This window comes from Equus przewalskii, chromosome 5, assembly GCF_037783145.1.
Source record: "Equus przewalskii isolate Varuska chromosome 5, EquPr2, whole genome shotgun sequence".
Lineage (NCBI taxonomy): Eukaryota > Metazoa > Chordata > Mammalia > Perissodactyla > Equidae > Equus > Equus przewalskii.
The window spans coordinates 35,367,518-35,395,244 of record NC_091835.1 but is presented as its reverse complement, the minus strand read 5'-3'; the positions used below and the strand labels follow the sequence as shown (position 1 = coordinate 35,395,244).

The following is a 27,727-nucleotide window of genomic DNA, read 5'->3' as shown; positions in this document are numbered from 1 at the left end:
TCTCTCTCTCTCTCCCCCCCCCCCCCCACAAAAGTGAAGAACATCTCCTTTATAGTAAGTTTGTTGTATTTTTCTGTCAGCTCAGGGGGCAGGGGTGGGGCGGGGGCAGGAATACAAAGCAAGCAGTGGGGGGCCCTGGCAGCAATGGGCTGTTCTTCCTGGAAGAGGCAATCTGGAAAGAAAGGAAGCCTGAAAGGGGTCAGGACAGCGGGAGGTGGTGAGAAAGGAAAGGAAGGAGAGGCAGAGGAGGTTGGGATCCTGAGAGAAATGGACCAAGAGAAGGAGGAAGAATACTTGTCACCCCAAGTTCCTGTGTCCTGAATGGTGTTGGGGAGAGATGGAGGAGGGTGCAGGGCGAGGGCACTGAGGCCCAGCACTATCACCTTTCAGAGGAGGGTCCCTCACAGTTTCACTTTCAAGCCAGCTCCCTACCCTCTCCCCCACCTTCCGGAAGCTCACCTTCCAGAAGGTTCTGCTCAGGGTGAGTGGCAGGTCACTGGGCACTCCCTCCCACAGGGCCTTACTCCCAGCCTGTGCTCTGATTAGGAGAACTGAAGGCTGTGTCCTCTGATAAGATTCTGCCCCCAGGAGGTGATGAAGGAGGGATCTTAGGCAGGGAGGCCCTCCCCCGTGTTCCTGAACTCTCTGAGGCAGGCCCTGCCTGTGGTGGTGTGCTCCTGTGAATCCAAAGGTACACCCTGGGCATCTATGACTAGCCAGCAGAGGTCTCTGTGGTGTTTGTCCCTGTGCTCAAGAAATAGCAGTAGAATTAGGGGGCAAGAGACATGGGCTAGTCCTGACTCTGGCGCTTACTAGCTGTGGGACCTTGGGCACATCTTACCTTCCCAGTTCCATTTCTGGTCTACAAACTGGAGATACTAATCTTGGGCTTGTCATTACCAGCCTTGTTGGATTTGCATAAGGTTCAAATAGACAAAGGATGTGAAACTGGTTTATAAACTGAGAGAGTCTGCTTGGGTGATAAGGAACTGCGTCTGTGCACAAGTTTGGGCTGTGTACGTGGGTGCGTGTCCAGGGGTGCCTGTTTGTGCACAGGGCGGGGTGTGAGTCTGTAGCCCAGCCCACACAGGGTGAGAAGCAGGCCAAACGGAGCAGTGGAGGCTGGCAGTCAGGAGCCTTTGGATCTGGGTCTGTCCTCGACTGGCTATTCCTCGACTGGCTATTGTGATCTTGGGCTGGTCCCTGCCCTCTCTGATTCCAGGGTCCTCTCCCTTAAAATGACAGTCCTACATGTCATGTTGACATGTGCTACATGCTTCAGAGGCCCAGCCTCACCCTCCAGGCCAGGCAGGGCTGGTCCCACATGCTCCCCTGGGATCCAAGCGGGCAGTGACGGAGAGAGCTGAGAGGAAATAATCAAAGAAGGGCTAGGGCTTGAGTGAAGAGGAAATGGGAAGAGATGGTGTGAGTAAGCCTCTGGAAAAGGAACACGGATGGCCAACTGTGAACAAGGAGAACAGGAGATGGCCAGAGGCACTGGGATCTGCTACATCTGTCTGGTTCACAGGTCCAGGAAACGCAAGGAAGACGGCTGGAGAGGCTGCAAGTGGGGAGCGCCCCCTGGCCAGTGCCTCAAATGAGGTTACCTGTCTTCTGGAACCGGCTGGAGGAAGACAGAACAAGAGGAACAAGTCTACTTCTCCCCAGTTCCTTTGCATTCTAGGACTCCGAGACCTCACTCTTTTCTTCCAGGGCAGTGACAGCCTCTGGGCCACAGCTACAGTGCCACATCCAGAAATATCCCAGGCCTGCTGCCCCTTCACCTCTGCCCTCCACCTTCTGCCTGCTTCCTATCTGCCCAGCCACCCATTTTCACCTTTCCGCCACTCCACCACTGCCATTTAGCCTCTATCTCCTCACCTCCATCCACCTCCCTCCTCATCCCCTCCCCTCCTCTTTCCTCCCCTCTTCCCCTCCTGCCCTCCTCGTCCCTCTCTCCCCCCAGCTCCTTACTGGTGGCACTGGCAGGTCTTCTTCTCACTGAGGAGTCTCTTGATCTGAGACATCCGCTCTGCCTGGCGCTGTCCAGGAAGAAGGAAGGGAGTCATGAGGGTCCCAGGCCTCCAGAAGGGAGGTGCCCCTTGGAGAGGGGACAGGGAAAAGCTGGGAGAGGAAAGCAGTGACTGTGGCTGAGGCCATCTGTCCCAGAATTAACTCTCTGCTCCTCCCTGTCTCTCCCTCCGCTTGGGCTCTGGGACAGGGCCCAGTCTGCAGCTGAGGGAACTCCGTGGTGGGCAGAGAGAGCCAGAGCAGAAGCAGGTAGGTCACATATACCAGATGCCCTTGTTGCGGTACAGGCCTCAGGTCCTGTACAGCCCTAGAGTCCTGGGGACGGGGTGAGGGGGGGTCTGGGGAGGCTCACTCACCCTGCGGTGCCAGCACTTAACACAGCAGAAGATGAAGAACCCAGTGAAAAGCAGGAGGCCTGCGACACCCCCCAGCACGGCGGCCAGGAGCTTTGGCGAGGCTTGGGGGAACGATGTGGCCAAAACTGCATGAGAGAGAGGGGTGTTCATTTCCCTGCCCTCCATCAGGGCACAGGGCACCCTGGAGGGCTGGCGGAGACCCTGCTGCCCAGCCATGCTTGGGACTGAGCCTTGGGCTGGGAGAAGGGGGCAGGGTGTACAGGACTCTCACAGGCCACCAGGGCTGGAGGGGAAAAGCTGGGAAAGGGGTTTTAAGGTTTAGAGCCTACAGGGTACTCTGGGGAGCTAGAAGCAGGGGTCCAGCCTGAATGAGTACGTGCATGCGTGCGTGTATGTGTGTGTGTGTGTGTGTGTGTGTGTGTGTGTGTGTGTGTCTGGGTTTGGAGAGTAGCCAGGGAAAGGGGCTCTTAGTCAGGTGGGCCCCATTCCTGGGCTGTAGACCTTAGGGAAGTGGGAACTTAGAGGACCACAGGTGGGAACCTAGAACCTGGGACCACACCCCACTTCACCTCATCACCCCCGTGTGTCCAGGCACCATACGTATAAACCACCCATCTCAGAGAAATTGGGAGGCTGGGACTCTGGGTGGTCTCCGCCTACCCCAGGAAGGTCCCACGGCTGAGGAGGAAGGTGATTGGTGTTAGGTCATGGGATCTGGATCTTCACTCACCCTCGATCTTGGATTCCAGCAGGACTTTGCCATTGTCACTCAGTAGACACTGCCATGTCCCCGTCTCAGGGTCCGGCACCTTTACCAGCTTCTGCGAATTTGAAACCTTTGCAGTCTGGTCAGTCTGGTTCTCCAGCTTCAGGCTCAGCATCAGCTTGGGGGAGGAGGGTCCCAGCACCTGGCAGGTCACATCATTCTGGGACCTAGTCACTGCAAGGGGACAAGAGCCTGAGGCTGGGAGCCTGGGCCTCTGTGTTCTCAGCACCTCCAGGCTCTAAGGGAATTCAGTAGAACAATCAAAATGATATTTTTCATGGGCACCCCTCTTTTAGCCTCTTAGAGCACATTTTCATGCAATTAAAATAGAGAAAACATAGCTTTTAAGGCCCAAGGCTATGGGATTTGAATCCCAGGCCCAGTGCTTACTAGCTGTGTATTCCTGAGCGAGTTACTTAACAACCTGAGCCCCAGACAATAGTTAAATGCACAAATACCTGTAAAGCTCTTGAATGGGGCCTGGCATGTCCTAAGCATCAAGTATGAGCCATTATTATTTGTGGAGTTGTTATGATGATTCAGGAGATAAAGAAGTGAGGAACTCCATGTGGAGCCTGACATCACCATCACCACTATCCCACTAAGGGCAGGTTTTGTTACCCTCAGGAGGGGAAGGCAGACCTGCAGAGGCAGGGGCTCAGGCAGGGTCCTAGAGGGCTGGGCAGAGGCAGAATTAGAACTCTGGTTCTCAGTGCCTGCCCTTTGGGGATTCTCAGTGGAGCCGCTGGCTCAGGGATGTCAGGGAAGGACATGTAGATTCCAGCCTCAGTTCAAAGCCAGCCCCCAAACCAGAGGGCCCTCCATAAGCTCGATCAGGCAACCAGGGCCAAGGCAACCCTTGGGGGGCCTGCCCTGGAGGAAGCCCTGGGCCAGGCCCCTCCACCTCCTGCCCCTGTCCTCCCCTTCTAGCCTAGCTCCTCACATCTCATCACCACGAGGTTCACTTCCTGTTGCAACTCGCCCTTGGCAAGAAATAGTCTCAGCTTTCCAGAACCGGCATGCTTAGGCAGAGCCTGGAGCAGCTTGAAGCGGAGCGGGAGCATCTCCTCCACCTGGAGCTTGAGGTGTGAGGAAACACCTGTCACAGACACCTTCCTGTTGTCCGAGGAGAAGGAGATCCATTTCTGCTGGGAGGAAGCCCCCTCTGCCTGCCACTGCAGCTCCCCGCTCAGGTTTTCGTCTGCGAAGGTAAGCGGGAAGGAGAACTCCGCCTGTGTCCCCTCTTTCGCATAGACTGTGCGAGAGACTTTCTGGAAAGCTGGAGGTGGGAAGGGAGACAACCTGGGTCAGAAGGAGATAGGAAAATGAGGGTGGACGGGGAGGGGTAGGTGTGTGGGGGAGGCAGCAAAGAGATGGAAGGTGACCAGGTGAGTCCAGACCCCTAGGTTGCCATTCTGGCCCTTAGATCCCCATCTACCTCTCCAATCTTCTCTCTCATCTCTCCTCCCCCGCATGTTCCCACGGCAGTGCCCCCTCCCCATGGAAGCCCTCCTAGAACAGCCCAGCCACAGGGGAGCCTCTCCTCCTCAGGACCCCTGGAGCACAGAAGGCATTTGTCCCACACTACTTATGCGCATAATTTATCACCCTTCACAACATAGAGCAAATACTTAAAACAGGCTGACTCTGTGCCAGGCACTGTTGTCAGTGCGTTATGTAAATTAATTCTCCCCATAACACTACAAGGTAGGAACTACTATCCCAGTGAGCATCATCCCCATTTTACAGGTGCAGAAACCAGGGCACAGAGAGGTTCAGTAACTTGCCCAAGGCCAAACGGTTAAGTCAGCCAGGATTTAAATCAGAGTCCATGCACTTGACCACCACACTACCCTACTCATGTCACATAAGCATCGGAGGACAGGGTCTGGGATGGGACCTGAATCCTGGGCTCTTGGATTCCCCCATAGAGCCTAGCTCAGGATTTTAAAGGTGCAGTGTCGAATTCCTCAGGGCTGGCTTGCTGGTGTTCGTGCATTCACTGACTAGGTGGGAGTGGGGAGCTGAGGCAACAAAGAAAACAGGTGTCCTCGATGCTCCGCCTTTGGGGGCTCCTCCAGGGGTCTCTGGGGCCCTTCACCTCCTTACAGCCCCTATCCCTCCTTCCTCCGTGCCCACCACCCTGAGGGGCCCTTACATTCCTTCCTTCACATCCACCACCCTGAGGAGGGGCTGTTACTCAGCACCCTGAAGAAGTGAGGCCCAGCGGATCTGTCAGGACAGACTTCAGCTCTAAGGGGGCCTCAGCTTCCCTCCCTCCCCCAGCACCAGACCCAGGAGCAGAGCAGAGAGAACAGAAAGAGGGCCTGTCGGCCGCTGAGGCAGGGAGAGACTGCAGGGGAGAGGAGCTCCTCCTACCCAGCACCAAGATGTTTATGTTGAACACCAGTGTCTTCTGGTCCTTGGAGACGGTGCACGTCCAGGTGCCACTGTCCTGCAACCCCAGCTTGAGCAGGAAGCGGCTCCCCTGAGTCGTGTTTTGATGCCTGGGACCCTTCCATTGCACAGAAGGGTTACTACCAGAGGGGCTCTCCAAGGTCAGGGTCAAGTTCTGCCCCAGCAGCAGGCGGATGCTGCTGTGGGTGTGGGAGTTGGCAGTCACTGTGGAGGGAACAGGCCACCTGTGTCACACATACCCTATCCTCAAGGAGAAGGGAAGAAGCGGGGCAACCAAAAGTCTCTTTATTACCCCTGTCCCAACATCTCCCTTCCTGCCAACACCCAGCTGCCCACCCCCAGTCCAAAGCAGGGTTCCCCTCTCCCCTCCTCTTCCTCGTCTCCCCCTCCCCTCCTCCTCCTCTCTTCTCTTGTCTCTCTGCCTCCTTCCTCTGGCCCCAGCCCTTCTCTCTCCCCTCTCTAGGTCTCTTCCTCTCCCCGTGCCTGACCCAAGGCCTGAGGAGGCTTTGAGGAGATGTGGTGGCGAGTCTGATCTGTCTCTGGACAGTTGCAGTACCACCAGCTCAAGCCCTGGTTTGGGTGCAGGGATGGGAGTCAGGGAGAAAGGGAGACTGGCTGGAGGCATGCTCATCCCAGGTCTGCCCCACTCACATCTGAACACCAGCAATTCCACCTCTGTCTTCTTGTCCTCCACTTCACAGATGTAAGTCCCTGAGTCTGTTATTTCAAGATACTTGATGATCAGAGGAAAGGACCCTTGGTCCCACAGGGTCGTTTTTGATTCAATGCGATCTTTCAGCTTGGTGTTACCTAGGAGTAGAAGCCAGATGGAGGAGGTTGAGGTACCCTGGAGATGTGACACCCCTGATGAGGGCAGTGCCCCCAGCTCTTCTAATCTGAGTTGCTAATTTCCTGCAGAATCTGCCCCTCATCCTAATCAGAAAACCCCAGACTGGCGAGGAGGTCCCATCACATTCATTTACCTGGCCAGGACAACGTCTAACTAATCCAAAATAAAATAATATTCCTATTTAGAGAGCACCAACTCAGACGTGCCAAATACTGTACATGCAACATCTCAAGTAATCTTCACAACATTTGCAAGAAATAGATCATGTCTTGCTTATTGCAGATAAGGAAACTGAGGCTCAGAGAGATTAAGTAGTTGCCCAAACTCTTACTTACATATTGTCGGCAGAAACATAAACCAGCACAATATCTTTGGAAGGTAGTTTGCAGTATCTACCAGAATTACAAATGCACATATAAAAGTAAATGTCCACCCAAGAAAGAAAAGGCTAAATAAATGATAGTTCACCCATTCAATGGAGTGCTGTATGGGAAGAATGAGGAAGCACTTTATATATGAGATCGAATAATATCTAAGAAACATCATTAACTGAATAAAGCAAGAAATTAAACAGGCTACCATTTGTTTAAAAAGGAGGGGGAAATTTATCTATCATCTATCTATCTATCATCTATTGCCTTGCATATGAAAAAATATCTCTAGAAGTAAACAGAAGGAAATGGTAACATTGGTTGCCTCTGGGGAGAGGGCGCGGATACCCATGAGACAGGTGTGGGATGCGGCTTTTCACTATATACCTTTTTCTACCTTTTGAATTTTGACTCCAGTAAGTGGTGGAGCCAGGATTAAAACTCAGGTCTGGGGCCGGCCTGGTGGCGCAGCGGTAAAGTGCGTAGATTCTGCTTTGACGGCCCACGGTTTGCCATTTCGGATCCCAGGTGCAAACATGGCACCACTTGGCAAGCCATGCTGTGGTAGGCATCCCACATATAAAGTAGAGGAGGATGGGCACGGATGTTAGCTCAGGGCCAGTCTTCCTCAGGAAAAAGAGGAGGATTGACAGTAGTTAGCTCAGGGCTAATCTTCCTCAAAAAAACAAACAAACAAAACTCAGGCCTGTTGGGTACACTGTGCAGTACTGCCTCGGGAAGCTTCCTCTGGCATGGATATGTGATCTCCTCCAGTCTCCTCTTTTAATATCTAACAAACTTCACCAAGAGGAAGTTCTTCTCTTTAGCTAACCTTTTTCTGGGTATAGCAGCAGCTCCAGAATTCCTGTAGAGGCGAGCTTTAGAAGATAAAGGTACACAGCAAGCACACAGTTTTTTACTTAGAATGCATATTTGGAGGGATGGGGTGAAGGTGGCTGAGATAAAGCCCCAGCCTCACACCCCTGGGCACCACCTCTGCCTCCCTGAGCAGTCCCGGGCCCTTTCTCTAGGTGCGGGAGGTTGGATGTCTTGTCAGCCCTGCAGTCTCCCTTCTCTCCTCTTCCAGACCTCATATCCCCTTCCCCACTGCTCAGGCTCATCCTCTTCTGGAGGCCTTTGCTTTATCTGAATATCTTGCCATCACCTCAAACTCACCTGATTCCAAATGAAATGTATCAACCTTTCCCTAAACGAGCTCTTCCTCCTTACTTCCTTTTTCCTTTTTCTGGGCCCCATCCTGGCCCACTTGTCCGGGCTGTCCCATACTTTGTAGAAGTGATTGCAAGGTGGCAAGAAAGGGCTAAGAGTGTGGGTGAGTCTGGGATAAATTCATGGAGGAGACCAGTATTGAACCAAGCCTTAAAAGAGTGGACTTAAAGGCAGTGGACCAGAGGAATGGGAGCCACGAAGACATCCAGGAAGGGAGAAAAGCTCCAGGGAAGCAGTACAGGAACCACCTCAAAGCAGTGAGGAAACCACTTGGGTGTGGAGGTTTCCATCTGGGAAGCTGTGGGAAGACATGCTGGGGGATGAATGTTCAGCGGAAGCTTCTAGGCTTAGTCTAATGGACTAGGGAGTGACATGTGCAAAGCATTGCTTTGGAAGTCAGTGCTGCAGCAGGTGGAAAAGAAATGAAAGTAGGAGAGACCAGTAGCAGAGAGAATTGCCAGGAATCTTCCACTGTAATCCAGGTGAGAGGTATGTGGCCTTGGCTGATGAAGGTGGCATTTCCATGGGAACGAAGAAGATGAAACAAAACTACTTCCAAAGGAAGGGATGGCCAAACCAGGGGTTGAAGCAGAGAAAGAAATTTGACTCTGTGGTTCAGAAATTGGAGGAGTCCGGAGAGTGATACTGCCCTTGTCAGAGCTCAGGAAGTTGGGAAGGGGAACTGTCTGGAGGAAAATCAGATCACAGAAGCAGAACGAAAGCATTGACACAAGAGACCTAAGAATTTTTAGAAAGGAGCATATTGTTTCAATCTCACAGGCAATCAAAGAAATGCAAATTAAAATAACAATGATGTTCAACTATTAAATCAGAAAAAAAAGTTTTAAATCCTACTACTCAGTGCTGGCAAGGGTGCTAGGGAGCGAGGCACACAGTGACATTAACTAGACTTTGTGTAAATGGACAGGACCTTTCTGGAAGCAGTGTTGCAGTATATGCCAACTATTTTTAAAAGTTCATATCCTTAATTTATTTCTAGAACTTTATCCTTAAAATAATAACTTAAAAATGCAAACCAAAATGTAGATATAAAAATAATAATTATAGTGTTGTTAATAGGGTACAATGTTAGACAAAAGGATAATGTCTGTCTATTAGTGTATGCTAATTTGGTGGGATATCAGGTTGGCATAAAAATATTTATACGTAATTCTTAATGAAATGAAAAATATTCATAATATATACTTTTTAAGTCACGTCAAGGTAATCTTTATTTTTTAGGTTACAAAAATTATACGGATGCAACACTTCCCTTTTCCCTTGCCCACCCTTCCAATACTACTGTAAACAGTTTGGGGTGGAGTCCTCCAAGGTTTTTTCTTTGCTCATGCAAACATATATTCACATACATTGAATTTTTTAATTAAAATGGGATTATATTACATATATAGCTTACTCTTTCCACTTAACAAAATATGCTTGACATCCTTCTAAGCATCTGTATGTGGAGCTTCTTCATTCTTTTTTTCATTTTGTTTAGAAATTATGAAAGCTAATCATTTTATTCTGGTGATTTTTTTAAATTAAATATTTTGTTTTGAGATAACTGCAGATTCACATGCAATCGTAAGAAATAATACAGAGAGATCTCACGTACCCTTGACCCAGGTCATCCCAACTGCAATAGCTTACAAAACTATCTACACTATCACGACCAGGATATTGGCATTGATACAATTAAGATACAGAACATTTCCAGCACCATAAAGATGTGGCCCTTTTCTAGCCACACCCTCCTCCTTCCCAAACCTTTCTCCTCCTTAACTCCTGGCAATCACTAATCTGTTCTCCATTTTTATAATTTGTGATTTCAAGGATGTTACATAAATGGAATTATACAGTATGTTTCCTTTTAGGATTGGCTTTTTTTCACCCAGCATAATTCTCTGGAGATTCATCCAGGTTGTTGTATAACTATACATGGTTCATACTTTTTTACTTCCCAAAAGTATTCCATGATATAGATATGACCATTCACCCATTAAAGGACATCTGAATTGTTTCTAGTTGTTCGTTATTACAAATAAAGCTACTATAAACGTTTGTGTACGGATTTTTGTGTGAACGTAAGTCTTCATTTTTCTGGGATAAATGCCTAGGAGTGCAATTGCTGGGTTGTTGCATGTTTAGTTTTTAAAGAAACTGCCAAACTGTTCTCCAGGGTGGCTGTACCATTTTACACTCCTTCCAACAATGTAAGAGTAAACCAGTTTCTCTGCATCCTCACCAGCATTTGGTGTTGTCACTGTTTTTTATTCTGGCCATTCTGATAGGTGAGTAGTGATATCTCATTATGGTTTTAATTTGCATTTCCCTAATGACTAATGATGTTGAACACATTTTCATGTACTTATTTGCCATCTTTATATTCTCTTTGGTGAAATATCTGTTTGTGTCTTTTGCCCATTTTCTGATTGAATTGTTTGTTTTTTGGTATTGAGTTTTGACAGTTGTTTACATATTCTAGATTCTAGTCCTTTGTTAGATATATAATATAGTTTGCATATATTTTCTCACACTCTATAAATTTTTTCCTCTTCTTCTTTTTTTTTTTTAAAGATTTTATTTTTCCTTTTTCTCCCCAAAGGCCCCTGGTATATAGTTGTGTATTTTTAGTTGTGGGTTCTTCTAGTTGTGGCATGTGGGACGCGGCCTCAGCATGGCCTGACAAGTGGTACCATGTCCGCGCCCAGGATCCGAACCAGTGAAGCCCTGGGCCGCTGAAGTGGAGCTCGTGAACTTAACCACTCGGCCACGGAGCCGGCCCGTCCTCTTCTTAATAGAGTCTTTTGCAGAGCAAAAGTTTTTAATTTTGATGAAGATCAGTTCATCCATTTTTCCTTTTATGGATCATGTTTTTGGTGTCAAGTGTAAAAACTCTTTGCCTACTGTAAATCCTGAAGATCTCCCATGTAATACAATTGTATATTTTACACTTACGTTCATAGTCCATTTTGAGTTAATTTTAAAGTAAGGTGTGAGAATTAGGTCAAGGGTTTGTTGTTGTTCATTTTGTTGTTTTTAACCTATGGATGTCCAATTACTCCAGCACCGTTTATTGAAAAGCCTATCTTTCCTTCATGGAATTGCTTTTGTACTTTTGTAAAAACAATCAGTTGGGCATATTTATGTGGGTCTGTTTCTGGGTTCCCTGTTTTGCTCCATTGGTCCATGTGTCTATCCCCCGCTAATACCACACAGTCTTGATTACTCTAGCTATGTAATAAGTCTTGAAAGGAGACAGACTGATTTCTCCTACTTTCTTTTTTCAAAATTGTTTTAGCTTTCTATATAAATTTTAGAATAACCTTGTCTATATCTACAAAAAAATCTTGTCGAAACTTTGATAGAAATTATGTTAAACCTGTATCAATTTGGGGAGAAATGACATCTTTACTATATTGAGATTTCCAATCCATGAACATGGCCTCTTCATTTATTTAGATCTCCTTTGACTTCTTTCATCAGCATTGTGTAGTTTTTAGCATACAAATCCTATGCATGTTTGTTAGATTTACTTAAGTATTTCTCTTTCTTCTTTTAGCAATTGTAAATGGCATTGTATTTTTTTTAAGATTTATTTTTTTCTTTTTCTCCCAAAGCCCCCCAGTACATAGTTATATATTCTTAGTTTTGGGTCCTTCTAGCCATGGGATATGGGACGCCACCCCAGCATGGCCTGATGAGCAGTGCCATGTCCATGCCCAGGACCCAAACTGGTGAAACCCTGGGCTGCCGCAGCGGAGCACATGAACTTAACCTCTCAGCCACGGGGCTGGCCCCAGCATTGTATTTTTAATTTCTGTGTATGTATGTTCATTGCTAGTATGTAGAAATACCATAGATTTTTGTATGTTTATCTTATATTCTGCAACCTTACTGAACTCACTTATTAGTTCTAAGAGTTTTTTTTTTAAAATAGATTCCTTGAGATTTTCTACATAAATGATCATGACATCTGCAGATAGGAACAGTTTTATTTCTTCCTTTCCAATCAGTATTCCTTTTATTTCCTTTTTTTTTTTAATTTATTGCACTGGCTAGGAATTGCTGCACTATGTTGAATAAAAGTAGTAAGAGCACGGGGCTGGCCCTGTGGCCGAGTAATCAAGTTTGCCGCTCTGCTTTGGCAGCCTAGGGTTTCGCTGGTTTGGATCCAGGGTGCAGACATGGCACCGCTCATCAAGCCATGCTGAGGTGGTGACTCACATAGCATAACCAGAAGGACCTACATAGAATATACAACTATGTACTGGGGGGCTTTGGGGACAAGAAGCAAAAAAAAGATTGGCAACAGATGTTAGCTCAGGTGTTAATCTTTAAAACAAATTTTTTTCAATTAAATTAAATTTAATTTAAAAACAAAAGTAGTAAGAGCAGACATCTTTGCCCTGTTCCTAATCTTAGGGGGAAAGTATTCAGTTTTTCACCATTAAGTATAGTGTTACTTATAGTTTTTTTGAGATGTTTTTTAAATTTTCACTCAGTTCAATGTATTTTTTTAATTTCTCTTGAGACTTCTTCTTTGACCCATGGAATACTTAAAAGTTGTTGAGTTTCCAAGTATTTGGAGATTTTTACTGTTATAGTTATGTTATTAATTTCTGATTTGATTCCATGTAGTCAAAGAACATACTCTGTATGATTTCAATTATTTTAAATTTGCTCAGGTTTGTTTCATGGCTCAAGATTTAGACTGTCTTGGGGGCTGGCCCCATGGCCCAGTGGTTAAGTTTGTGCGCTCCACTGCAGTGGCCCAGGGTTTCGCCAGTTCGAATCCTGGGCGTGGACATGGCACTGCTCATCAGGCCATGCTGAGGCGGCATCCCACATGCCACAACTAGAAGGACTCACTACTAAAAATACACGACTATGTACCAGGGGGCTTTGGGGAGAAAAAGGAAAAATAAAATCTTTAAAAAAAGAAAAAGATTTAGACTGTCTTTGTATATGTTCTGTGGACATTTGAAAAGGATGTGTATTCTCCTGTTGTTGGGTGCAGTATTCTATAAATATCAATTGCATCCTGTTAGTTGACGGTGTTGTTGGGCTCCTCTATATCCTTACTGATTTTCTATGTAGTTCTTCTGTCGATTGTTGGAAGAAGGGTGTTGAAACCTCCAACTATCAACATGGGATTATTTATTTCTCCTGTTAGTTTTGTCAGTTTTTCCTTCACATATTTTGTGGATTTGTTGTTTGGTGCATACACATTTAGGATTATTGTGTCTTCTTGAGAGATTGACATTTTCATCATTATGTAATGTCCTTCTCTGACTCTGGTAGTTTTCTTTGCTCCAACATTGGCTTTATCTGATCTTAATATATCCGCTACTGCTTTTCTTTGATTAATCCTTGTCATTAATGTCTATCATCCTTTTCTTCATCATTTTCCTTTCAACCTGACTGTATCATTACATTTGAAGTGAGTTTCTTGTAGACAGCATATTATTGAGTTATGCTTTTTTTTTTTTTTGAAGATTTTATTTTTTTCCTTTTTCTCCCCAAAGCCCCCCAGTACATAGTTGTATATTCTTCGTTGTGGGTCCTTTTAGTTGTGGTATGTGGGACGCTGCCTCAGCGTGGTTTGATGGGCAGTGTCATGTCCGTGCCCAGGATTCGAACCAACGAAACACTGGGCCACCTGCAGCGGAGCGCGCGAACTTAACCACTCGGCCACAGTGCCAGCCCCTGAGTTATACTTTTTAATCTACTCTATCAATCTCTGTGTTTTTGTGTTTTTTTTTGAGGAAGATTAGCCCTGAGCTAACATCTATGCCCATCTTTCTCTACTTTATATGTGGGACACCTGCCACAGCATGGCTTGACAAGCAGTGTGTAGGTCTACATCAGGGATCCCTGGGCTGCTGAAGTGGAACGTGCAAACTTAACTGCTGCACCACCAGGCCAGCCCCCCAATCTCTATTTTTTTATTGGTGTATTAGACCATTTATAATTAATGTAATTATTGATATGTTAGGGCTTAAGTTTGCCATTTTATTTTTGCTTTCTGCTTGTTCTGTTTTCTTTTTCCTATCTTTCTGTGGGTTACTTGAGCATCTTTTTGTAACACACTTTTAAAGAATAGTTTTAGATTTACAGAAAAATTGTGAAAATAGTACAGAGTTTCCATATACCTCATACTAAAGTTCCCCTATTATTAACATTAGTGTGGAACATTCATTACAGTTAATAAGCTAGTATTGATACATTATTATTAACTAAAGTCCATATTTTATTCATATTCCCTTAGTTTTTATCTAATGTCCTTTTTCCATCCCAGGATCCCATCTAGAATACTATATTACATTTAGTTGTCATGTCTCCTTAGGCTCCTCTTGGCTGTGACAATTTCTCAGACGTTCCTTGTTTTTGAAGACATTGACAGTTTTGAGGAGTGTTGGTCAGGTATTTTGTAAAATATCCCTCTATTGGGATTTGTCTCTTGTTTTTCTCTTGAATAGACTGGGTTTATGGGTTTGGGGGAGGAAGATCACAGAGGTAAAGTGCCATTTTCATTACATATCAAGGGTACATTCTATCAACATGACTTATGACTGTTGATATTGACCTTGACCACCTGACTGAAGTAGTGTTTTTCAGGTTTCTCCACTGTATTCTTTTTTTTCTTCTTCTTCTTTTTTCTCACCAAAGCCCCCCAATACACAGTTGCGTATTGTAGTTGTGAATGCCTCTGGTTGTGCTATGTGGGATGCCGCCTCAACATGGCCTGATGAGTGGCGCTGTGTCCATGCCCAGGATCCAAACTGGCAAAACTCTGGGCCACCGAAGCAGAGTGTGTGAAGTTAACCACTTGGCCATGGGGCCAGCCCCTGTAAAGTTATTCTTGCCCCTCTTTCCATACTGAACTCTTTGGAAGTTAATAACTATGCATAGCCCACACTTAAGGAGTAAAGAGTTCTGCTCCACCTCTTTGAGGGCAGATTATCTACATAAATTAATTGGAATTCTTCTATATGGAAGATTTGTCATTTTCTCCTCATTTATTTATTTATTCAATCAGTTATTTATATTAGTATGGACTCATAGATATTTACTTATACTTTGGGATGTAAACATTTTTTAATGTGTTGTAGAATCCATTTTAATTTATCTATGGTGGTTTTGAGTGTATCTCTTCGTATTTTTTTAGTGATTACTCTAGGTATTACATTATATGCATATATAACCTATCATAGTCTACTTGTATTATCATTTACCTTACCTCCCTTTACATCCCTTTACCCTCCCCGTTTCTCATATAATCATTTTAAATATTTTCCTCTACATACCTTTAGAATCACACAGATAATGTTATAATTTTGCTTTAACTGTCAAACATAATTTAGAAAACTTAAGAGAAAAAGGAAAGCCTAATGTATTTATCCATGTGTTTGCTTAGTTTGTTCTTTCTTCCTTCCTAATATTCTAAGATCCTTCTTTTATTATTTCCTTTCTGTTTAAAGAACTTCCTTGAGCCATTCTTTTAGGGCAACAAATTCTTAGTTTTCTTTCATCTGAGAATGTCTTGACTTCTTCTTCATTCCTGAAGGATATTTTCTCTGGGTATAGGATCTGGGTTTATAGTTCTTTTCTTTCACATCACTCCTTCAGGCCTGAGTGGTTTCTGATGAGAAATCTGCTGTCATTCACATTGTCACTCTATATGTAAGGTGTCATTTTTCTCGGGTTGTTTTGAAGATTTTTTCTTTGTTTTTAGTTTTCGGAAGTTTAATTATGACGTGTCTTAATGTGGATTTCTTGAGGTTTATCCTACTTAAGATTTGCTCATCTTTTTGAATTTATGGATTAACATCTGTTGCCAAATTCGGGAAATTTTCTGCCCTTATTTTTTGAAGTATTTTTTGGCCCCATTTTCCTTTTCCTCTCTTTCTAGGACTCCATTGACACAAATATTAGATCTTATGTTACAGTCCCACAGGTCCCTATGGCTTTATTCCTTTTTTTTCCAGTCTACTTTATCTCTGTTGTTAAAATTGTATAATTTTTATTGTTCTATCTTGCAGTCCACTGACTCTTTCCTCTGTCCCCTCCATTTTGCTGTTGGGCCTATCCATTCATCTTTGTTTTTTGGTTATCGCATTTTTCAGTTCTAAAATTTCCATTTGGTTCTTTTTTATTATGTCTTCTATTTCTTTGCTAAGACTTTCTACTTTTTCATTTGTTTCAAGCATGTTTGCAATTGCTTGTTGAAGGATTTATTATTATGGCTGCTTAAAAATCTGGGTCAGAGAATGCTACCATCTCTTTCATCTCAGTGTGGGCACCTATTGATTCTTTTTTTCATCCATGAGATCTTCTGGGTTCTTGGTATCGTGAGAGATTTTTGAGTGGGACTTGGATATTTGAGTATTATTGTTATGAGATTCTGGATCTTATTTATTTATTTTTTGAGGAAGATTAGCCCTGAGCTAATATCTGCCGTCAATCCTCCTCTTTTTGCTGAGGAAGACTGACCCTGAACTGACATCTGTGCCCATCTTCCTCTCCTTTATATGGAGGACGCCTGCCACAGCATGGCTTGACAAGTGGTGCGTAGGTCCACACCTGGGATCTGAACTGGCAAACCCTGGGCCGCCAAAGTGGAACGTGCGAATTTAATCGCTATGCCACTGGGCCAGCCCCTTTGGATCTTATTTACACCTTCTGTTTTAACTGGCTTTCTTTGACACAGCTCTGTCAAAGGGAGGGGGCAGTGCCACCTTATTACTACCAAGTGGAGGCAGAAATCTAAGTTCGCCTCTCATCCTGCATTGCCACTAGAGGGGGATGCTCCTCACTACTGCGGGGCAGGAGTGAACATTCCAGCTCCCCACGTGGTCTCCGTGGACCCTGCAGTGGAGGTGGTCTTGTTATTGTTGGATGATGGTGACAGCCCTGGCTCTCCACTCTGACACCACCCCAGCAGGGAGGGGTGCCTCATGACTGCCGGATGGGAATGGAAGTTCAGGCTCCTCTTATGGTCTCCACTGACATTGCAGGGTGTTGAGGAACCCTGCCACTGGCTGGTGCAGATTTACATCCCAGCTCTCTACTTTGCATTCCCTAATACCATCCCAGCAGGGGTATTGGGGCACCTCCTTACAGCCTCAGTGGACTATGGACTGAATTGTGTCCCCCCTAAATTCATATGTCGAAGCCCTCACACTCAGTGTGATGGTGTTTGGAGATGGGGCCTTTGGGAGGCACTTAGCTTTACATGAGGTCATGAGGATGGGGACCTCTTGATGGATTAGTGCCCTTATAAGAAGAGACACCAGAGAGCTTGCTTGCTTTCTCTCTCTCCATCATGTGAGGACACAGCAAGGAGGCAGCCATCTGCAGGCCAAGAAAAGAGGCCTCTCCAGACCCCGACCATGCTGGCACCCTGATCTTGGACTTCCAGCCTCCAGAACTGTCAGAAAATAAATTCCTGTTGTTTGAACCACCCCGCCTACGGCATTTTGTTATAGCAGCCCAAGCAGACTAACGCATCTGTCTACTCCATTTTCCTGAAAGCCCTCATCCTTTTCATTACATGCATAATTTCCCACAGTTGTACTGTATTTCAGCTCTTTCCTCACTGATGGATATTCCGATTGAACCCTATTCTTTCATATTATGAACAATGCTTATAACAACATCCTTGCATAGACGTCATGAAAAATTCACTTTTTTATTTCTGTCTAATAGATTTTCCAGAATAGCTATTACTAGGTAAAAGGATTTTAGAATTTTGTATTTATTAAACATTGCCAGACTACTTTTAAAAATTAGTCTAATAATTGTCTCATCATGATATAATGCTATGAAGGGGTAGGCTAAAAGGTATGATATTATCTATGTAAATAATAAATATTATATTTTCCACAGTAAACAAAGATTGGCAGGAAATAAGTCAAATGTTAATAGAGGATATCTCTGAGGGGTGGCAGTGTGCATGCATTTGACTTTCTTCCTTGTTCTTTTCTGCATTTGCCAAATATTCTGTTATGAGCAAGTATTACTTTCAAATGTGGAGAAAAAACAGTAACATTAATAATATTTGTATAAAAGAAGTAACATATTGGAAGGTGCAAATTAGTATAGTCAAATCTTATTATAGCAGATGCCATTTCAGCAAAATTTGTCTAACAAAAAGATATCTAAAGATCAAACAGACCTGGCCCACCAATTTCGCTTCTAGGAATTTATCTTACAAAGACATTTGCCCATGCGTCCAAAGAGACAAAGTTTGATTCACTGCAGAATTGTTTGTGATCGCAATAAACTGAAAACCACCTAAATCTCCAACAATATGGGATTAGTCAAATAAATTGTGCTATAATTATACAAAGGAGCTGCACAGTCCCTGGAGAGAAAGGAGGTAGAAATATACAGACAGAGGTAGATACATAGATATATAAGTATAGATATATATAGATACACATATATGAATATAGAACAATCTTCAAAATATCTGTCTCATTTTTAAAAAAGGCAAGGTTAGAAGAAGGTGTATTGCTATGGTATGCTTCTATCTCAAGTTCTTGTTTGTTTTGATATGTGATGAATATATGTATATGATGAATTTACCATTTTATGTAAGAAAAGAGGGGACTGGGATTCCTCAAAAAATTAAGAATAGAACTGTCACCTAGGGAAGTCCCTAAAACATTTTCCATGTCTAATACTTTGTTTTTAAGTTGTACTTGCTTACAGGAACCAAGGCAGAACGTTGCCAGATGGCCGAACCACAGAACCGGTCCAAACCAGAAAGGTCCAAGATGGCGATGGGGTGCCATATACAAAAGGAAACGTGTGCACAAGGTACTGTGTGCAAGAAGGGAAGACCTGCACATGCCCCAAATGCCACTGCCCTGAGCGATGGATGACATGGAGACCCCTCCCTTTCACATCTTGTAAGAATCCTGCTCACCTTCCCTTTGGGGAGAAGGTGTTTTAGAGCATGAGTTCTGCCTCCTCCATTCATTGATCGATGAATAAAGTTTCTACTCTGCTATTCCAAACCCAGTCTCATTCTACTGGTGCGAGTGGCTCCAGGCAAAAAGGTCCACTTGCAGGTCACGGGTCCTTAAGGCTCCATAAGAGAATTACCATATGATCTGGCTATTCCACTGCTGGGTGTTTATGTAAAGAACATGAAAACACGAACATGTAAACATATATGCACCCTTATATGTTCACTGCAGCATTATTTACAATAGCCAAGACTTGGAAAGAACCTAAGTGCCCATCGATGGACAAAAGGATAAAGAAGATGTGGTATATATACACAATGGAACACTACTCAGCCATCAAAAAAGATGAAATCTTGCCATTTGCAACAACATGGATGGACCTTGAGGGTATTATGCTAAGTGAAATAAGTCAGACAAAGTCAGATACTTTATGACCTCACTCATAAGTAGAAGATAAAAACAACAGCAACAACCAAACACATAGATACAGAGGTGAGATTGGTAGCTACCAGAAGGGAAGAGGGGAGGGAGGAGGGGGAAAGAGGTGACTGGGCACATGTGTACAGTGATGGACAGTAATTAGTCTTTGGGCGGTGACCATGATGTAGTCTACACAGAAATCGAAATATAATGATGTACACCTGATATTTACATAATGTTATAAACCAATGTTACCTCAACAAATAAATAAATAAAAAGAAAAGAGGAGACTGTATCCACATGTGCTTCTACATGCGTAGTTCATCTCTTGAAGGAAGCACAGAAACTGATTAACACAGTTGCCTCTGGGGAAGGGAACTGAGGAACTAGGGATCAGGAGTTGGGGGGAGAGTTATTGTCACTGTATAGCATCTGCACGGTTTTAAATTTTTACCAAGTACCTGTATGACTTTTTCAAATTATTTTTACTTTAAAATTAATAAAAATAAAGTCCCAGCTGAAACTCTTGCTTCTTTCAAGAAATTTAGCAGAATAAAATTCTAGGACAAGGAAACCACTTGCAGAGTTTGTGGGACCGGCTGTCCTGAGCTCTGCTCCAGGGTGTAGATTAGCTACTGGGTCCAGGGGGGATGCGTAGGGGCCTCGGGAAGCAGCTCTCTGAAGGAGGAGAGAACACGGGCAAAGGGCAGTTAGCCTGGTTAATGGGCTGACATCTGCTTGTTTTTATCAGAAAGAAATCAGGAATTGGGGGTTTTGTTAATTTTAGGGAATGGCTTTGGGTCAATAATGATCCAGCCCACTATCCCCCTTTTCTTCATGTGCAGACCTGAGGAGTGGACACAGCTGTCTGAATTGTGACCCTGGGAACCCAGCAAGAACCTCATGCCAGAGAGGGTGGAATTCTTTTCCACTGGATCCAGGTAGGAAACCGAGACATCCGTTTCCAACAGAGATGATTTCCTGTGCACTGTGGCGGGTTCAGGTTTGCCTGCCCTAGGATGATTTTCCATAGGAGAGCTTAGGCCTGAGAGTTCAAGGACCAAAGCTCTAGGACCAGCTCTGCGTCCATCTGGGCACGAAAGCCTGGGGCAGGGACTTCCTCTCCTGGGCTGCAGCTTCCTCCCTAGTCAAAGCAGAGTCTTGGACTCCAGCCAGATATCCCAGACTTCAACCATTCACGTACCTTGTACACGATTTTGGCCAAATCTGCCTGTCCTATTCATGTAACATCTTTAAATGGATTCATTTTGTCAAATTAAATAAATTTATTTTAAAAGGAAACTTTATATCACTATAATAAACAGAAAGCCAGTATCACTTGTCTCAAACAGAAGACAACTGTAAAAAAAAAAACTAAAAAAACCCACTAAAAATAATGTTATTATATTTATTACTTAAAACTAACACGAGCTCACCAATTAATCTTAATAGCACAAAAAGAGTGATAGACATTACATGGCTCCTGATGGGATGAAATTGGTAGTACAAAACACCATCTGTTGGGGCCGGCCCCGTGGCCGAGTGGTTAAGTTTGCGCGCTCCGCTTCGGCGGCCCAGGGTTTCACCAGTTTGAATCCTGGGCGCAGACATGGCACTGCTCATCAAGCCATGCTGAGGTGGTGTCCCACATGCCACATCGGGAGGCACCCACAACTAAAAATATACAGTTATGTCCCGGAGAGCTTTGGGGAGAAAAGGGAAAAATAGAATCTTAAAAAAAAAAATTGTTGAATATTAGAGGCCATACACAAAAGAAAGAAGAATTATTTAAAGAAGAGCATGAGGGGGGCGGGCCAGGTGGCGCAGCGGTTAAGTGCTCACGTTCTGCTTCTCAGCGGCCCAGGGTTCATCAGTTTGGATCCCGGGTGCGGACATGGCACCACTTGGCACACCATGCTGTGGTAGGCGTCCCACATATAAAGTAGAGGAAGATGGGCACTGATGTTAGCTCAGGGCCAGGCTTTAGAGGAAGATGGGCACTGATGTTAGCTCAGGGCCAGGCTTCCTCAGCTAAAAAAAGAGGAGGACTGGCAGTAGTTAGCTCAGGGCTAATCTTCCTCAAAAAAAAAAAAAGGTAAGAGCATGAGGGATACGTATGTATGGTGATAGATAAAAACTAGACTATTGATGGTGAACACAATGCAGTCTATAAAGAAACTGATAGATAATAATGTCCACCTGAAATTACACAATGTTATAAGCCAATATGACCTCAATAAAATAATTTTAAAAATAAAAATAAATAATAAAGAAGAGCATGAGGGCAAACCTCACATGGAAAAAAAAAAATCTCCTTTATTGCAAAATACGTTCCTAAGAAGCATTGAGATCTTAGTTTTTTTCACTTTAAAAACTAGAAAAAAATCATCCTGTTGCTTTCAGCGGAAGTAAACGAAGTATCATCACGGATCTACAGCAGTAATATTTGTGAAATTATGGCTTTTATAGGACAATTACTTTTCTAATACTCATTAAAATAAGTCATGAATATTAAAATATTGAAATTATAATAGACCACCAAAAGCCATTCCCTGGGCCAGCAGCAGTTGGGGCAGGAAAACCGGGAGCAGGGCTGCCATACCTTTAACCCACCAGGTGCGCTGACCTCCCAGAATCTTGACCTCGGAAGGATACTTCCAGTTGAAGAACACATTCTTCTTCTGGGAACCTTGGCAGGGCAGCTCCACTGTCTCTCCTGCCTTCCCCAGCACCACTTCTCTTCCCTGAGTGACTGCTGGAAGCAGCGCTGGGTGGAAAAGAAGGGGGTCAGGCCTCAAGGCTGCCCCGCCTCCGCCCCATCCCCCACCTCTGTATTTCCCAGTCAGCCCCTCCTCCCAGCCCATCTGCGCCGGACCTCAAGCCTGAGCACTCACCTAGTTGTAGCAGCAGGAGCAGGTGCCCAAAAGAGGTTCCCCTGTCCATCGTGGCCTTGCTGAAGCAGGGGGGAACCTGAGCCTCCCCCACAGGAAGGGCAGGGCCTGAGAGAGATACTAGTCATTAGTCAGCAGGCGTCTTCTGGGCAAGGGGCACACGGGGATGGTACGCAGTCTCTCCCTTCAGGACCCACACAGCCAAGCCAGGGACCTGGACACCATACTTCTAAGCAGACACTCACAGGCACATGCCACACAAGGCTGTGCCCAGGCCAGGGTGGGTTCTCTGCAAATTGGGATCAGAAAAAGCTTCATGGAGAAGGTGGCAAATTGATGGGGACTGACACCAGGGAGCCAGTCAGGTCATGAAAAGTCCTTGAATGCCATGCCGGGATGCCAGGACTTGACCCTGGGCACCAGGGAGCCGTAAAGAATTTTATGTAGATAGGGCCAGCCCGGTGGCACAGTGGTTAAGTGCGCGCGTTCGGCTTTGACGGCCCGGGGTTCGCCGGTTCGGATCCCTGGTGCGGACATGGCGCTGCTTGGCAAGCCATGCTGTGGTAGGCGTCCCATATATAACGTAGAGGAAGATGGGCATGGATGTTAGCTCAGGGCCAGTCTTCCTCAGCAAAAAGAGGAGGATTGGCAGCAGTTAGCTCAGGGCTAATCTTCCTCAAAAAAAAAAAAATTTATATAGAGAAGGACATGATTAATTTGCAAAATGGATCCCTTGAACTGCTTCATGGAAGATGAGTTGGAGGAGGCCAAGCTCAGGAAGCAGGATTGCAACAATCCTGGTGAGAGAAGGTGAGGCCTGAACTCAGAGAGTGGCTGTGGGAATGAGGAAAAAGAGACTGACTTGAGGGACAGTTCTGAGGTAAAATTCCCCAGCCTGGGGCCTGATAGAGTGTGAGGGGGAGGGAGAGAAAGGGCAGAGGGTCATTCGGTGCTCACCGTCGTCGGACCAACCCCAGAAGGCCTCCGAGTGAGACAGGCAGAAAGATGCTGTTTGGGAGTTCAGATGAAGGAGCAGGAGCGGTTTCCGTGAGCTGGGAAGGCTGCGGGGGAGGGGGTGGCAGGAAGGCTCAGAATGAACCTTGAGGAATGGGCAGCATTAGGTTAGAGCAGAGATTCTCAAAGTGCGGTCCCAGATCAGCAGCAGCTGCGTCACCTGGGAACTTGTTACAAAGGCAAGTTCTCATGCGGGCAGTCCCAGACCTGCTGAATCAGAAACTGGGGGTGGGTCTAGCCTCTGTGTTTTCACAAACCTCCAGGTGACTGCCACACACTCAGGCTTGAAAACTGTGAGTTTGCTGGAAAGGAAAGGGGAGGGGCGTCCCACCCAGGCAGGCAAAGGTGCAGGGGTATGGAGGAGATTTGGGAGGGAGGAGAGGGCTCCTGGGGGGAGGCAGGGAGAGACGATGTGGGAAAGGCTTTGGGGGCTGATTGTGAATCTTGACGGGCAGGCTGGGAGCTAGGGTTTGCTGTGCAGGTGACTGGGAGCCACAGCTGAGTTTTGAGCAGAGATGTGACTGGTCTGTGTAGAGCTTTACTCCCTCTCTCCCCACTCCTTGCCCCTGCCCACTACAGATTCTGTCCCTTGGCCCCTTATCCACAGCTCAAACCCTCACTGGGTTCCAGAAATACCGCTCCTGCCCTTGCCCCTTCAGGACCCTACCTGCTGGTGCTAGTGTCTCTGTGCCTCAACATGCTGGTGGGTTCCCTTGACCCTGTCCACACCTCTGTGAATAACCCCCTTTCTGCAGTCTCTTGAACCATCAGAGGCAGGCTCTGTTTCCTGTTGGGCACTGATCCATCACAGAGCTCTAGCACTCAGACGGGTGCTGGAGGCTTGGTCCTCCTAATGAGGTTTGGGGAAAGATTAAAAAAAACAATTCCTTCCAGTTACCCCATCTGCCTGAAAGAGGAATTACTCAGGGCCTAACGCTTGATATAATTTTTTTTTAACCAGGGAAATTAGAAAAGAAGAAGTCAGTAAGGAGGCTTCCAGGAAAGGAGGGAGGGCGCTAGTCACAGATGAAGTTGTTTACAAGCAGCATGGGGTATGGAGGCATGGAGGCATGGAGGGGAAGTCTGGGTGAGAGAGTGGGGTAGGGGCACTCTTACATTTGAGAGTGGTTCCCACTGTCCTCCCATCCTAGACTCACTGTGTCCTTGGCGAGCAGAGAGTGAAGGAGTCTCCCCATGGGATATCCCTTCCCTGGGGTTCAGACTCAGCTTAGATGCCCAAGGAAGGCTAGGGACATTCCTGACCTTTCCCCAAATGGTGGCCACTTTCTCTTCCCTGCTCTGTCATCCTGGGGTAGTGCAGAGGCCACCTCCCCGTCTCCAGCTGCCTGCACCGCCCCAACCCACCCCAGGGCTCAGCTCAGTGGAGGAGGCTATGGGTTTCCAGCTGCTACTTCCTTTGGTGCTTTGGGCTTCCGCTACCGCCCCAAAGAGGTGGCCTTTGATTCCCACATCCTCAGCCTCCCCACAGGCACTTTGCCCCAGTACAGTGGCATCCTGTATATCACAGCACTCTGAGAGAGGCTGGGAGGGCTTGCCGGTCCCCCAGGTCCTGATATGTCTGCCTGTCTCCGTCTGCTTGTTTCTCTGCTCACATGGGTGCATTTCTGTATCTGGGCCTCCCACACTGATGCCTCCATCTTCAACTCCCTGCATCTGTGTCTCTCCTCCTCTACACCTCATATGCCAGGAGGCAATTCTGGCTCTCCTGGTCTCTCTTGGAATGCCCCTTCCCTTTTCTCCTTCTTCATCTCTCCTCTCTCCAGCTGCCGCTAAGCTCTAGCCCCTTCTCGCCCGCCCATAAACAAGTATCCAGGCCTCTGGCAGGAGTGCAGCTTTTCACAAGCTTTGATCTGAAGGGCGCCTGCAGAGCACAGCCTGGAGCTGAGGGGTGGATGCAAGGGAGATGGCTGCAGGGTGGACAAAGAGAAAAGGACAGATTCCTGGAAACACACAGAGGCCCAGAGGAAGGAAGAAGGTAGGAGAGACCCAGAGCAGCTCATTAAAGCAACAGCTACACTTCACACAATGCACGTCACACACAAAGCCCAGGGTAGTACAGAAAAGTAGAGGCAGAGGGAAAGAGATGAAAAAATTCTGAGAGGCAAGACACACGCACAGACCAAAGAGACAAAGAGAGACCAAGAGAGCGATGAGACCAAAATGGCAAGACACACCACACACTCTCTCAGAGCCCTTGAGGTTCCCGCTGCCTTCACCCTGGCCCCGGAGATGGGATGAGGAGCGAGGCTGAGGAGAGGAAGAGGGCACAGCCCCACCACAGCTACAGTCTGTGGTCCCACAGGCACTTTCATCTTCCCCTCATAGCCCCCAGTCAGCCCCCTCAAGCCCAGCTGCGGGACGTGCCCCCCACCACACACGCCCTCTTTACTGCTCACTGGCTTCCTACGAACTTCCTAGAGACCATGACCCCTCTAAGGGACCCTTGTGGTTCAGTGGCTGCAACCTCCACCATCCTCCCCTTTGCCTCAGACGCCCACATGGGGGGAGCCATGCCTCCCCCTTCTCCTATCCCCCGAAAGCTTCAGAACATAGCTCAACCTTAGAGCCTTACAAACCCAGGCCCTGTCTGCCCTCCCTCTCCCAGCACCCACCCTCATCGAAGTTATTTCATTCAACGTTTATTGAGTGTCTAAAATGAGCCAGGCCCTTGGTCTACCGAACTCCCCTCAGGGCCACCTCACCATTTTGGCCAGGATCACGGCCTAAAGCCCTGTGAGGCTTCAGACTAGAACCAGTCGGTGGGGGCAGTTTTTATTTTGAGGTAGACCTTTTTTACATAAATTCCCCAAATGGAAAGAGGGAAATCATCTCCTGAGGTGTCTCTAACCCTGGTCCTCCGAGAGCTCCTTCACCTCAGGTTAACAGGGCGGCCATTTTGTATGAGCCTACAGAATCTAACACAGCACAAGAAATTATTTGTCAAAACATGAGAGGCAGTGATCAAGTTCTACTCTCAACCTTGCACCCCTAAAAATTTGACCCACAAGAGCCAGACATTCAGAACAAGCTATCCCACCCAGAGCGAAATCTTTGGATTAGTGAGAGTGGGGCCTTTCTATTTTGAGGAATCAGACTGTACCCCAGGAGGCCCCTCTCCGAGAATACATCTACAAGGAAAGGCAGAGGACACCCGGGGAACAGGGTTGCAAGGCCGTGGAGGGCTTAAGAGGGGAAAGGACTGAGGGTGTGGAGGTGGGAGGCTGGAGTTGTTCAGGGCCACCCATCTAGAGGGGTATCACTTCCTGTGTCCCCCTCTCCCCCCCAACAAGCCCGGCAGATGGGGGGGTCTGCAAATCCTTCTCTAACTCCCCTAGGCGCCCTTTCCAGAGCAGCTGAGGCACCTAAAACCAATCGTCTTAGAACGAATTTTTCTAATGACGTATTTACCTAAAAATATGTATCTATCACTTTTACAGCATTCCGTATGAAAGAGCTCAGTTTCAACCCTTTTTGAGGATTTTAGCTTTCCCATTTCATTAATCATTTTAAAGCTAAGTAAAGTGGAAGTGCCTTTAAAGATATTGTTCAAAAATCCTAAAAATGCACAAAAGTAGATAAAAAGAGTAAAAACACATGTAAACAGAAAAGATAGTTAACGGAGAGGCCTCATCAATCGTATGGTTTATGAAATGCAACCTGTATGATTTCTGAGTGACTTATTGGAAATAGCGTCATTGGGAAAGTTGATCTGAGGAGAATTGCCTCTAGACTAGATTCTTTTTCTCTTTCTCTTTTCCTTGCTTTTATTTCCTCTTTTCATGTCTTTTTCATAGGCCTCCTTCCTCTTTCATACCATGTATTCTCTTTTTTTCCCCACCCTTCCTTCCCCTTTTTTCCTCTTTTCTCCTCTTCCTATCTTCAGCTCCTCCACTGCCCCATGACCAGTCGCCTTCCACTGCCTTTCCCAGCCCAAAGTGGCCTTGAGTCCCCGTTCCTTTTCCGATCTCACCGTCCGAGTCAACACCCCTCTGAGGAGCACGCTGTGCTCTGGGCGCTGAGCTGTGCACAGTGGGAATGCCAAGAGGAGTTTGGCACAGTCCCTGGCTTCTTGAAGCTCACAGTTCCAGTGGGACATAGCTGCTCACGAAATGCAAGAGAAGGTGGCCAGAGCAGCGGGCAGAGAACTGGGAATCCAGCACATTCTAGTGCATCTGCTGCCACGTCTCCTCCCCTTCCCAGACCCTCGGAAAGGAATGAAACTGAGTCATCCATCTTACCTCTGGGCCTGTGTCTTTCTTCTCCTCTGCTTCTCACACAGGTGTGCCTATGTGAGGTCTGGGAGCTCTGCAACCAGGAGCCCACTGGGGAGAGCACTTGTCACTTCTGCAGAGACGTGGTTAAATGAAGAGACAGGAA

The 27,727-nt window shown here is 46.3% G+C and overlaps 1 protein-coding gene and 1 long non-coding RNA gene across 8 annotated transcripts in view; one reads left to right on the top strand and one right to left on the bottom strand.

The window, feature by feature from the left end:
• Positions 1-48: 48 nt before the first annotated feature.
• On the bottom strand, positions 49-27,727 carry CD4 (CD4 molecule). Of its 4 annotated transcripts, XM_008513973.2 has the most exons (11): positions 27,589-27,723; positions 23,273-23,376; positions 22,319-22,423; positions 22,027-22,191; positions 6,223-6,381; positions 5,533-5,775; positions 4,097-4,432; positions 3,118-3,327; positions 2,388-2,512; positions 1,975-2,042; positions 49-1,624 (listed from the first exon to the last, which is right to left on the bottom strand). In XM_008513973.2, exons 3-11 carry the CDS (start codon positions 22,365-22,367, stop codon positions 1,594-1,596), a joined length of 1,386 nt encoding a protein of 461 aa, XP_008512195.1. In that variant the 5' UTR covers positions 22,368-22,423; positions 23,273-23,376; positions 27,589-27,723; the 3' UTR covers positions 49-1,593. The 4 variants fall into 4 exon arrangements, with proteins under 4 accessions (XP_008512195.1, XP_008512194.1, XP_070476679.1 ...); XM_008513972.2 differs by lacking the exon at positions 23,273-23,376 and having other exon boundaries at positions 27,589-27,727; XM_070620578.1 differs by lacking the exon at positions 2,388-2,512.
• LOC139083510 (uncharacterized) overlaps positions 1,529-27,727 on the top strand; it is a 31,415-nt gene continuing 5,216 nt past the window's right edge. For 2 of the 4 annotated variants that reach the window (XR_011540292.1, XR_011540293.1), the window contains exons 1-5: positions 1,529-2,280; positions 4,084-4,362; positions 18,745-18,852; positions 19,236-19,496; positions 20,270-20,365. This is a non-coding gene — a long non-coding RNA (uncharacterized lncRNA). Of the gene's footprint in view, positions 2,281-4,083; positions 4,363-18,744; positions 18,853-19,235; positions 19,497-20,269; positions 20,727-27,233; positions 27,714-27,727 lie in introns of those variants that run through there. The other 2 variants (XR_011540291.1, XR_011540290.1) reach the window with 2 other exon arrangements.